Source organism: Macrobrachium nipponense, chromosome 26 (assembly GCF_015104395.2).
Source record: "Macrobrachium nipponense isolate FS-2020 chromosome 26, ASM1510439v2, whole genome shotgun sequence".
In the NCBI taxonomy this organism is placed as follows: domain Eukaryota; kingdom Metazoa; phylum Arthropoda; class Malacostraca; order Decapoda; family Palaemonidae; genus Macrobrachium; species Macrobrachium nipponense.
This window is the reverse complement of record NC_087215.1, coordinates 58976478-58989580: the sequence shown is the minus strand read 5'-3', so window position 1 is coordinate 58989580 and position 13103 is coordinate 58976478. Positions and strand designations below refer to the sequence as shown.

At 40.8% G+C, this 13103-nt stretch overlaps 1 protein-coding gene across 1 annotated transcript in view; it reads left to right on the top strand.

Annotated features, from left to right (window-relative positions):
• The first annotated feature begins 4888 nt into the window (after nt 1–4888).
• LOC135200306 (transcription elongation factor S-II-like) overlaps nt 4889–13103 on the top strand; it is a 102430-nt gene continuing 94215 nt past the window's right edge. The window contains 1 exon segment of the mRNA XM_064228843.1: nt 4889–5065. Within this exon segment, the coding sequence (XP_064084913.1) occupies nt 5000–5065 (66 nt within the window). The 5' untranslated portion in view covers nt 4889–4999.

The following is a 13103-nucleotide window of genomic DNA, read 5'->3' as shown; positions in this document are numbered from 1 at the left end:
ACTTCTTCCTGGTGCCTTGTGTTTAAAATTTTTTTAATTATATTTTGATTTCCATAATCTATTTTCCTTGTTAGAGGGCAGTCTTCATTGAGTCTGTTTATGTCGGCTGCATGATGCGGATTCGTTCTGTGTCTATGTTGTTCAATGAATTCATTGACTATTGTCTCATGTTGGTTGTCGAAATTTTGGTTATCCTCCTGCGTTATCTGGAATATTTCCTGCCAGTAGGCCTTGTGCAGTACTTCTTTCTCTTGGTCATCATATATTTTCTCATTCCTATGCTTTATGTATGGCGATGTATTAGTTTTGCTTCCCATCAGTCTTGCAACGGAGTTCCAGAAATGTTTTGGGTTATTGTACTGTATTTGTGTATTTTTTATTAAGTCTTCCCAATTTTGATGATATAATCTTGAGTTTTCTTGTACTAACTGTTCTTGTAATGATACATATCTTCTCATCAATGTGTTGTTCCAACCTGTTATAAGTACTGTGTTTTGGATGTTGTTGTAGTGCCATTGTATCAATTTTAACTTATCACTACTAATAGGGTGTGGAAGTGTTGTGTATTTAGTTATGGGTATATGATTTTTTATAGCTTCCTCTATATTTTTATACCATTCTTCAAGTTCTTCGTCAACTATTCTTTTGTATTTCTATTTCATTTGAATTTTTTGTTGGTTGTCTACTAATTTTTCCCTCTATTTCATTTTTGAAGCCTTCCCAGCTTGCTCTTTTTATATTTGGTATTTCTAAGGATGGAATCATTATTGGATTTGTTGACAATGTGATTACCATTGGTATATGATCGGAGGAGGTTGCTGGCCCTCTTGTAATGGCAATATTGAGGTGAATTTTGTTATTTCCTAATATTATGTCTGGCTTTCCTTTTCTGTTATTTGCTACGAAAGTATCAAAATCAGGTCCTAAGTGTATGATATACTTTTTATTTATTAATCTGACAATTTCTTTACCTGTGTAATTAGATTGCCTGTATCCAAATAGTTGGTGTCTGGCATTTAAATCTGCAATGAGATAGGTAGGTTCCCTCCTGTTCATTAACTTTATTACATCTGGAAGCGGGAAATAATGTCTTCTTGGCGGCTTGTAAGCTGTAGCGATCACTATTGGTCCTTTGTTAGTTTGAATTTGGACTGCTAAAAAGTCGTCTTGGAAATCGTCTATTATCTTATGTCTAATATTATTCCTGATTGCTATTGCTATTCCTGCAAAGGGTTCATCAGCAAAGTTTTGCGTATATGTATTATATCCAAACATTTTCATAGTTTCATTTCGTTTCATACCATGCTCATTGATTAATATTATGTCGGGGTCTTCTTCTCTATATATATTGTATAATTCAAATTTCTTTGTTTTCCAAGATTTCACGTTGTGTTGAATTATTTTAATTCTTCGCAGAGTTGAGTCCATTTGAGTTACATTGGTCTAATAATTGTGTTCTTTTTTTTTTTCATTTTTCCGTTTTCTGGTATTCTTGGATACTGGCGTAGTATTTTTTGATGCTGAAGTTGATCCCTGTGGATTTTGTAAAATGGGAGAACTGGAGAAATCCGAGAAGGTTAGTAGTGAGGCTTGTATTTCTTCTGTTAATTGATGCTGCGTTTCTTGAAGATTACTTATGCGTCCTGAGGGAAGGATTGGTGAGTTCGAGTCCGAATTGGGCTCATTCCCGGGTATAAAGTCTTCATCTGATGAGGAGTCGTCTTCTGAGCTCTCTGCTGTGTTTTCTTCATATTGTGTGCAGTCTTGCATATCCTGTGTTGCTTGTAAATCTTCTGCTTTGTTTGTACGGTTTTCTTGTCTTTTGTTCCTTTTCATGGTGCTTGCTATCATGTTTACTGTTTCTTCAGAGAAGTGTATTGTGGGTAAATTGTTATCTGCTAATATGTTGTTTATTACTGAGGGGTAGAATCCTTCTTGGCGCAGCCCCAGTTTTATTGCTAAATTTGTTATAATCGTGATTCTGGTCTCTTCTTGTATTCTACTTATATTATTCTGGATGTTATTTGCATTGTTTGCATTAGCCTGGCAATTTCCCGTATTGGAGGCTGTAACTTTGGCGTAACTTGTACCGTTGTTTGTAGTGGATGTTGCATATCTGTTTGCTTTGATCTCTTGAATTTTTCTTTTTATTAGGGCCTTCCTCACTGGGCATTTCGCTGCTAAAGTTCGATGTTGTTGATTGCAGTTAACACATTTTTTTGTATTTTCTTTACATTCTCTGTATGTATGATCATGTGATGAACATTCAGAGCAGATATTTTGTAGTTTTATCTTTAGGGCATTCCTTGTACAGATGCTCATAAGAGTAACATCTGTAGCAAAATGACAAATTTACAAATATATCCTCTTCAATATGTTGACTTGGAATGTATTGGTAGGCTATAAATAATCCTCTTTCCATGGCTCTCTTTGCCATCTTCGGTGTTTCAAACTTTATTTTCATGACGTGGGAATTGTTTTGGATTTTTATCACCTCATCCACTGCGGCCCATTCGTTTTCCTATCAATGCTGTCTTTCAGGTCGTTTTCTCCGTATTCTGCGTTGTAGCGTCTAGGTATTTTGCTACTATAGTTTTCATGGAATTATATTCTGGGGGGTCTATTACTTCAAACTCTTCATTTCGAAAAACTGTCCTGTTCTCTGAATTAAGAATCTTTTCTGAATCATCTTCGTGAACATTGACAAAGAATGCTGTGTTGGCGTGGATTACTCTTTGGACTCTAGCCTGGATGGCGCCTATGCACTGCCATATCTTGAGCCGTCTACTTGGCTCGTCTTGCGGTTTGGGACTATTGTCTTGTATCTTAATCTTCATTTTGAATCATGGTATTTACTTCTTCTTGAAGTTTTGCCACAAAGAAGGGTGACACATAAACCTAGCTATGCTGGCACTGAAAAAAGAGGCCAGAACGATGCCGATGACCTAGAATCGAGGAAAGATTTTGAAAAAACCTCACGGGCTACTTCACTCGGATACTAGGCGGCATGAGAACACGTCTTACCTCTGCGGTGCTGGAGGCAGACTGAGAGTGAACTTCTATCACCAGAAATACACCTCTCACTCTTCAATGGAAATGGCCGAGAATCGAACTCGCGATCACCGAGGTGGGATGCCAACACCATACCAACCACGGCTAACTGGTTGAGTTGGACAGCGTATTCAGAAACACACACACACACACATGCACACACAGAAATCAGTCTGCTGTAACACTACATTTCCACTGAAGGTAAAACTACTGGAAGTTGTTAAAAGTGCTCAGATTACGAAGTGCCTACAAGCAAGGAGCGAAGAAAGTTTAAACCAGGTATATGATCGAGGAATCGACAAGGAATACTTAAAGGGACAAGAAACTATTGGGATTGGTGCGAGCTCTTAAAAGATGGACATAATTTGTATTTCTTGCATAAGGAGAGTCGACGTGTTGATGATGAGACTTGGTTTACATGAACATACCGAGAAAATAAAATTGAAAAGAAAAATGCACGAGAGACATCTATGCAACCATCCTTTTATTTTTTTTACTTTTTTAATTTTTTTTTTGTAACAGCCGTTTCAATTAGCCTTTGCAGGCAAACTAATATTCTGAACCATTTTAATGGAATAGAGCCTATGCCGCTAAATTACTACAGTAATCACAGCTTTTGGACCTTGTTCATCTCAAAGACACATGCATCTCGCAGCCAAACTATAGTAGTATATTAGTACTAATAGATCAAAGTTTTTGCACCTAAGCTGTTTCAGCGGTCCTAAGCTTCTACAGTTCATTATATTCCAATAGACCTAAGCATTTGAAGCAAACTCTTTCAATAAGAGTCAGCTTATTTTACGGTAAGGCTTTCGGGCGACTTGGCGTAGTTTATATTTGATTTGGCGGGAGAGAGAGAGAGAGAGAGAGAGAGAGAGAGAGAGAGAGAGAGAGAGAGAGAGAGAGAGAGAGAGAGAGAGAGAGAGAGAGAGAGAGAGAGAGAGAGTGTTTAAGACCATCTTCTCGCTAGCTATCGTAGGAAAGACAATTACTGGAACGCAAATAGCTTGGCTTTGTTATTTTACACAAATTTCCTGGAATGAATATGTCACCGCTTGCTCATAAAGAGTCTAGTAATTCATGATTTAACAAATTAAAGTGATTAAAACTTTATGAGCACAAGCCTGTGATAATGTCAAAGGTTGTGCGCATTAAGAATTCGTGCTTTTTTCGCAAGAGGGTGAGCTGGTGTTATTGTTCTTTATACTCTTCTTCTCTAGCTGTAAGAGAAGGTCAATATTTCGTTTCGATAGGATGAGGAGACTGAGAACGAAGGAAATATGTCGTCAGAGGAGACAGTTTTTTCCTTATTATTTCAAAGTATCTTGTGAATTCTCATTTGCTTTTAATGGTAGAACTGTTGGTTTAGCACAGCTTATTACCAAAATTGAAATGTTTTTATATAGAAAGATTTTTACAGAAGAGAAAGATCCATTGCATATTACTTTAGTTATCCCTTTTACGGAATTGTTATTTTTAAGACGCAAGTGGCTGCTATATCTAGTTTTTGGCGGAAATATAGCCAGCGCCACCTAGCGCTTGTTTGGAGCACCGTCTTGAATTCCGATCTTCATTAAACTCACCATCGTAGACATCACCCAACTTTAAAGCAAGAGCAACTCGGAATGTGAATGTTTATTTTCTGATACCTCAAGGATAAGTGAGGCAGTTGATTACATATTAATTTTACGGATGAAAACGTTGCATTGAAAAGATATCCAAAGAAAAAAACACGTCCTCTCGCCTCCGTCGACATTCGACTCCCGCGCCATCTAGTGACTGGTTTCGCGCGCGTAACATTCCCTCCGTCCGCGGGGTTTCCCCCTTGAATCATCTCTTGTCCGAATGACAACAGTCGTCGCCGGCGTCTCTTCACGAGAGCGTTACGCTGCAGGACCAAGCTTTTCCTGACTTAAATCTCGGACTCCCGTTTTCGGCATTGAGGATCATGGGTTGCGAAGAGGAGGTCCTCCGCATCAAGAAGAAGCTGGACAAGATGACGTCCAGCGATGGTGTTAGTGGATAATTGCGCCCTTGTATATGAGTGTGTGTGTGCGAAGGGGACCCAGATGCTTTTGTGTTCATGTCACTTAGGCGGAGTTGAAAGGAGTGCATGGGCTTTTTCGGGGCAGAGCCCAGGGCATTTCGGACCCCAATGGGACTCCTATCGGGCTCTTATCCCATCAGCTGGTGGCCCGTGACCTTTTGGGGTTGGAACGTTGCCAGCCAGGGGGTTTTGATGTCGAATTTCTTGGGTTTTGGGTGAAATCATGACTTGAAGGGGTTGACAGTTTGGAAGAATGATGATCTGCGAAGGCGTCAGGTGAATTTGAATCCACAGCAGGAGAAAAACACTAGTAGGCCTTTTGGCCAAAGTCCGTTGCTAATTGCCATTAGCTTAGTTAAGGTCTTACCTTTTTGCAAAGCAGTTAAGCCAAATGTGAATGACGTCGGTCGGTATTAGTAGGACAAGACTTAGAATATTGACTAACTTGCTACCCTACTACCTAGCTACCTAATATACTAGGTAGCTAAGGTCTGGGCTATTAGCAAGGTCCTTATCCTAATGACGTAAATTAGTTTCATGTAAAGTAATATTAGTTTTATTTGTGTGTAAAATAACACTAGTTTGAGCCACAAACAGTTTGGAAAAGTGATGCTGACCTAAGTTGTTAGCTACTTTTTAGCCAAGGACACTTAGGCTACCTAATTGGCATTTATAGGTAGTGATGGACATTCGATTCTAGCTTAGGCTAGTCTTGCTCCCTGTCCAGAATGGTTTAAAGTAATTTCACTTCAAAAATCTAAGCTATCTCATCAACTGCCTCAACTTGTCCTAAACCCGGACAAGTGATCGTACTTATTGAAATGATCTCGCACAGCTTTTTATTTCCATCTCAGATCTTCAATTTGTGGTCAGCAATATCCAGAATTGTTCCAAGGTCTTAAGAAAGTATATATTTTTTATATATATATATATATATATATATATATGTTTATATATACCTATATTTATATATATATTTACTTGAACCTTCCCGAACCAAGATTATTTATATACGTATATGTATATATATATATATATGTAATGCATATATATTTATACATGTATATATATATATATGGAGTGTGTGTGTGTGTGTGTATTATATAATATATATATATATATATATATATGAGTGTATATATATATATATATATATATATATATATATATATATATATATATATATATATATATATATACACAACACATATATATATATTACACACACACACATATATATATATATATATATATATATGATATTATATATAATTTATATAAATATATTATATAATACATTATTTTATATATTTAAATGATCTTGCACTGCTTTTATTTCCATCTCTGATCCTCAATTTGTGGTCAGCAATATCCAGAATTGTTCCAAGGTCTTAAGAAACATCTAATATATATATGTTATTATTATATATATATATATATATATATATAAGTCATATCACATTTCCGTGATTCATATACATATATCGAGCTACAATGTCCTTTAATATCTAATTCACTCTACCTCGGAATTAATATATTTTCATATATGCTTAACCGAAGGGGAATTTTTTTCTCGATAATAGATTTGCCTGGACCAGGGCGCGAACCTATGGATCCTTTCAAACCCAGGAACGTCAGTGAAGCGTTACCTACTACACCACCGCGAGTAGTAGGTAACGCTTCACTGACGTTCCTGGGTTTGAAAGGATCCATAGGTTCGCGCCCTGGTCCAGGCAAATCTATTATCGAGAAAAAAATTCCCCTTCGGTTAAGCCATATATGAAATATATTAATTCGAAGGTAGAGTGAATTAGATATTAAAGGACATTTTAGCTCGATATATATATATATATATATATATATCTATATATATATATATATATATATAGATAGTTAAAAGTTTTCATGGAAGGGTATGCAACAGGTTACCATACTTGTAAGAGAAGTAAAGTTTTATATGTATAATATATAGTGAGAAAGAACAAATACAAAAAATATAAGAACAAAAATGCTAATGTGTGCTTTGGGTGTTAGTGGGTTTTCAGTGTTTTTCCACATTTTTCTCTTGAACCAATTACTGTACTCCATGTTTGATCAAAATCAACGATGGAAATAACAGTGGAATGAGGTTGTATCTACCAATGTGCAACTGTAACTATGAGAAAAGATGGCCTAATGTCCCTAGGATATTTGGATGTTACAATTTATAGGTAGTCTGTGGTTTGTTTATGATGACTAATGTAGAGTTTCAGTCAAATCCTGTCTTCTAATTTGTGTTAGGCTCTACAACTTGTCTGCACCGTAGGTTAAATAGGTAGGCAAGTCATTTAGCTACAAAAAGAGAAGTCTATGACTTCACCCACCTAAAATTAATACTCTTGGCACTGCTGCCATAATAATATCGGAGCATATTGTGAGTGAGGACATATCTCCAAGTACAGCAGAATGCAAGTGAAGATAAGTGTGAATGATAGTCGAAATTAAGAATTGTTTTTAACATGTCATAGTGCAAAACAGAATTAACACCTTGATTATCACCTGGTCTTTGGCATTATACAGTCGTTAATCAGGTTAACATGTCCTAACCCTTAATGGACAGGTACCAGCATATGAGTAGCAATAACAGGTTTTGGGTGGTGGATGGATTCACTCGTGAGCATCAGTTGTACTCACCATTGATATGGGGGAATAAGGCAGGAAAGAGGTTCCATTACTTCTGTAGCCCATAAATTCACTAATAGCAACTTTTAGAGTGGCCAAGATCAACTAAGTAGGCAGCTCTTGAGTTAGTTGGGATCTTGACTTTAAGGGAGCATGTACTGCCTTTATGATAGCATGTCAGATATAATTGTAATTTTCAAAGAAATATTAGAAAATACATGTATAATCCCAAAATGTTACTGCATCTTTGGTCTCGGTAAATTTGCGTAAATATTTTATAACAAATAATCTCAGAATTTGTTGCTGATTTTAGTTCTGACCTGTTTTGATATTGTGAGTTGTAATTATAACTTTTTAAAATAGAATTAAATTATTTGTTAGAAAAATCATGTATAACTTTGTAAAATTTGTGATCCTCTTGTAAAAGAGGCCCCACAACAGGTTGTAAATAGTCTGTAAATTTCTTGTGGAAGGTAGGGAAGATTAAATTTTTTGTATTTTTGTTTACATCAGGTGCATTAGCATATCTTCCTCTTTCCATTGATGTGTTTTTTCTTAAACTGGCCAACTTCAAAGTTTCTCCGGCATGGGTTCTGCAGACGGAATTTTTAGCCCGGCTTTTAAGGGTTGACACTCATGGCTAATAGAACCAAAATTATTAGCTAATTATTTCTAAAAGTTATGACACATAAGGAAGATAATACACCACTAAATTGGAGAATGCCAGGTAAATTTTCATTTGAAGTAAAAAAAAAAAATAATGTAGATAAATCACTGTCCCATTGTAAGTGTTATACAGTGGACCACCATATTCACATTCTCGAGATTCACAGACTCGTGTATTCGCGGATTTCTCTATGGACCATATCTACCCGTTATTTGTGGGAAATTCACATGTTCTTGGTATTTTTCTGTGAGAAATATCCTCAAATTACTGTATTTTCATATAAATGTCATGATTAAATGCACTTTTTGTGATGAAACTGTTTAAAAAAATCTAGTTTCATACAATCAACTTACCTGTCAGATATATACATAGCTAAGACTCCGTCGTCCCGACAGAAATTCAAATTTCGCGCCACTCGCTACAGGTAGGTCAGGTGATCTACCGGCCTGCCCTGGGTGGCAGGACTAGGAACCAATCCCGTTTTCTACTCATATATTTTCTGTCGCCGGTGGTATCAACATCGTTGCTGCCCATCCTCTTGACTGGAATTCGCTTTTCTAAGCAATTGATCATCTTTTTTGTGGACTTTTGGTGAAGTACCTGGATCGTTGTTTTGGCATTCGCTACTGTGGACTGGATTTGGACTTGCTTTTTGAATTTTTCTCCAGAATGTCTGATTCAAGTGTTTGTGTTAGAATGTGTGTGAATGTAGGCTGCAAGGTGAGGATACCGAAAGCTTCGGTTGATCCTCACACTGTATGTCGCAAATGTAGGGGTTTTGATTGTTCTATTTCTAACACCTGTCATGAGTGTGAAAGGTTGAATGTTGAGGAATGGAAGACTCTAACTTCTTACTTGAAGAAGTTAGAAAGGGATAGAGTAAGAAGGGCGGCATCTAAGATGGCGGGTAGTTGTACAAGGCCTATTGAGCCTTTAGACAATTCTAACTCTTCTCTTAATTATGATTCTCTATCAGGACCCTCACTGACTGTACATTCAGATTCGCTTCGGAAATTGCTGACTGAAGGCTACCATTCTCAGGATGAAAGCCGAAAGGGCTACCATAAAAGGTAAGGATGGTGAAAGTGACTTTAGTGAAGTGAGTGTCCCCAGTGTTGTGGAGGGGGCGTCTGACCGTCTCTGCGACGCTCCCAGGCCTAGACCTCTTCCAAGCTCCCAAGCCCAGAGGAGAAGGAAAGTCGAAAGCCGTACGGAGGTTGTGGAGAATTCCCCCCGGTCAGGCGTCCCTTCAGCAGGTGCTGTGCATAGACAGCCTGCTCAGGACCGCTATCGAAAAAGCGTCCTCAGAGAGTGCTTCTCTTCGTCCGCTTCTCCCTCTCCTAAACGAGGGTGGAAGGATTCGGACTTGTCCAGGCCCCTGAAAAGGCACTGGAGAGATCCTGGTTTGGATTCAAGCCCGGAACGCTTTTCGGAAGAAGAACCTCCTTCTATCAAGAAGGCGAAGAGGGTTTCGCCGTTCCATGATCGGGGCAACACGCTTTCGAGGTCTTCCTCTCCCGTTCAAGAAGACGCAGGAGAAGCGTCCAAAAGGATCATTTTGGCGGTACAGGAACAGCTTTCCGCCCTATAAGGAGTCCTTTCGAAGGATCCTCCTCGTAAGAAAGACGTCAGACTGCCGGTCAAGAAGACTCGTCTTCCTTCTCCCACCACCAGGAGTGAGGCTCCTGCGAAACGTGAGTCTTTTGAGATCTCAGATAGAGACTCGTGGGAAGATATGGATCCGCCAGACAAGCGCGTAGCAACAGCTAAGCGCGAGGCGTCCTACAGACGAGAAGTTCGTCCTAATAAGAGAGAGTCAGACAAGCGAGAAACGCATTGCAGACGAGAGGATTCTCCCAGATGGGATACGTCTGACAGATCAGTAGCTTCAGCCGAGCGCGGAGTTACAAACAGGCGTGAGCATTCATCCAAGCGTGAGGCTCAAGAAGAACATCTGTCACGCAAGGAAGGGGACTTCAGGAAGACGCGAGTCTTCAACAAGGCACGAGGTGTCAGTCGGGCGCGAGACGGTTCGAGGCGCGAGACACCAGTCAGGCGCGAGGCGCCAGCCAAGCGCGAAGAGTCAGTCGGAGGCGCGAGACACTAACCAAGCGCGAGGATCTTGCCAGGCGCGAGGCGCCAGCCAAGCGCGAGGAATCAGCCAGGCGCGAGACGCCAGCCAAGCGCGAGGCGCCAGACAAGCGCGAGGCGCCAGCCAGCAGCGAGGCGCCAGCCAGTACGAAGAGCCAGTCGAACATAGGAGCTCTTTACACTCTAGCCCCTCTCCTATTAGGAGTTTGTCCCCAGTAGAGAGAATGGTTGGACAAGAAGACCAGGAACGAGAAGTGGTCTCTCCTGCTGATCCGATTATGGAAGAGGAATCAGAGGACGAGTCTCACAGTAAGGAAGGACTGTCGAACTACAAAGTCTTGACAGCTCTCCTTCTCCAGGATACGGAGACGCATTGATCCCTGCCGCTCCTCCTTCGCCTCGTTCTCTGTTTTCATGCTCGAAGACTCCGAAATCGTCGGCTTTCGTGAAGATGAGACCGACGATTTCTATGAAGAGAGCTCTGCAATCGCTTGATAACTGGATGCTTACTAAGAAGGAGCTTGTAAGGACAGTCTTTTGCATGCCTCCCCCTAGACTGACCGGCAAGAGAGGGATTTGGTACCAGACTGGGGAGAATATGGGTCTCACTCTCCCTGCTTCAGCTGAAGCTTACTTTTCCAGTCTGGTAAGACCGCATCCAGGAGACCAAATAGCCTTCACACGGCTAAGATTACTTGGGGCCTTTCAGAGTTGGATCATCTCCTCAAGGGACTTTTTCACATTCTAGAAGTCTTTAACTTCCTAGATTGGTCCCTTGGGGTGATGTCCAAGAAGGCTCATGCCCTGAAGGGCTAGAACCGGATGTTCTCCTTGCAATTCTGTCATGTATTGACAAGGCGGTGCAAGACGGCTCAGGGGAAGTTTCTTCCTTGTTTGGAGCAGGTCTCTTGAAGAAGAGATCTGTGTTTAGCGCTTTCTTGACGAAAGCAGTATCACACTCACAAAGAGCAGCTTTGTTATTCGCCCCTAGGTCTGATTTTCTGTTCCCGTCACAGTTGGTGAAAGATATTTCCCGATCGCTGACGGAGAAAGCGACTCAAGATCTTCTCCTGCAATCGTCCAGGAAGAAGAGACCAGTAATGGTGGGTGAAAAGAAAGTGGCGTCTACTCCTGTTCGGCCCTTTCGAGGCGGCCCTCCAACTAGAGTTACCGCTAAAAGGAAAACGACCGAGAAGAGAGGTCGAGCCTCGTTCCGCCCCTTTAAAAGGGGAAAGTGAAGTGGCGCTCCTCCAAACACCAGTAGGTGCCAGGCTCCGGGATTTGCGGAAGCCTGGACTCGCATCGACACAGATCCTTGGTCGATGTCGGTTCTTCAGAAGGGATATCTCATTCCTTTCCTGGACAATCCTCCCCTGACGTCAACTCCGAGGGAATTGTCCGCCAATTACAAGGACCCTGTGTTGAAAGATACTCTTCAACAAATGGTGGATCAGATGTGGGACAAGAGAGCTATAGAACTTGTGCTGGATCAAAGCTCCCCGGGGTTTTACAATCGTCTTTTCTTGGTTGCGAAGCCTCGGGGGGGGGATGGAGACCAGTTCTGGATGTCAGCGCTCTGAACAAGTTTGTTCAAAACAGAAGTTCTCCATGGAAACCTCTGCTTCAGTCCTGGCGGCTCTTCGCCAAGGGGATTGGATGGTGTCTCTGGATCTCCAGGACGCATATTTTCACGTCCCGATCCATCCTTCGTCGAAGAAGTACCTCCGTTTCATGACGGGGGGAAGGATCTTCCAATTCAGAGCCTTGTGCTTCGGCCTGTCGACGGCGCCTCAGGTTTTCACGAACCTTTTGAAAAATGTGGCGAGATGGCTTCATCTGAAAGGAATCAGTATATCTCTTTATCTAGACGACTGGCTTATCAGAGCAAAGTCAGAGGAACAGTGTTTGGAGGACCTGAATGTGACACTAAACCTTATAAAGACTTTAGGATTACTCGTGAACCTCGAGAAGTCCCAACTGATCCCCAGCCAGAACTTGGTCTATCTGGGGATTCGATGGATTCTCGGGGTTTTCGAGTATTTCCTTCTCAAGAGAGACTAGCAAGAGGTTTAGAAAAAGTCTCTCTCTTCCTAAGGAAGGAAACGGACTTCGGACGAGGGAATAGTTGAGCCTTTTAGGACCCTTTCCTCGCTCGAACAGTTCTTTCACCTAGGAAGACTTCATCTCCGTCCTCTTCAGTTCTTCCTCAGAAGTTCGTGGAACATGAAGACAGGACTACTCTCGGGGACTTTTTTCCCATTCCAAATCGGATAAAACGACATCTAGAATGGTGGTTACTCCCACTGAGGGAAAACAAAGGTACTTCCCTGGAAATACAGAGCCCAAACCTTGTATTGTTTTCCGACGCGTCGGAAAAAGGTTGGGGAGCAACTTTGGGAAAGATAGAAGTGTCAGGCACTTGGAATGCTCTTCAGTGTCCTGGCACATAAACTGCAAAGAACTGCTAGCTGTACACCTAGCTCTAAAGAGCTTCGAACCGTTAGTTTGCAACAAAATAGTTCAAGTGAATGAGGACAATACAACCGCTCTAGCATACATTCGGAAGCAGGAGGTACTCACTCGTAT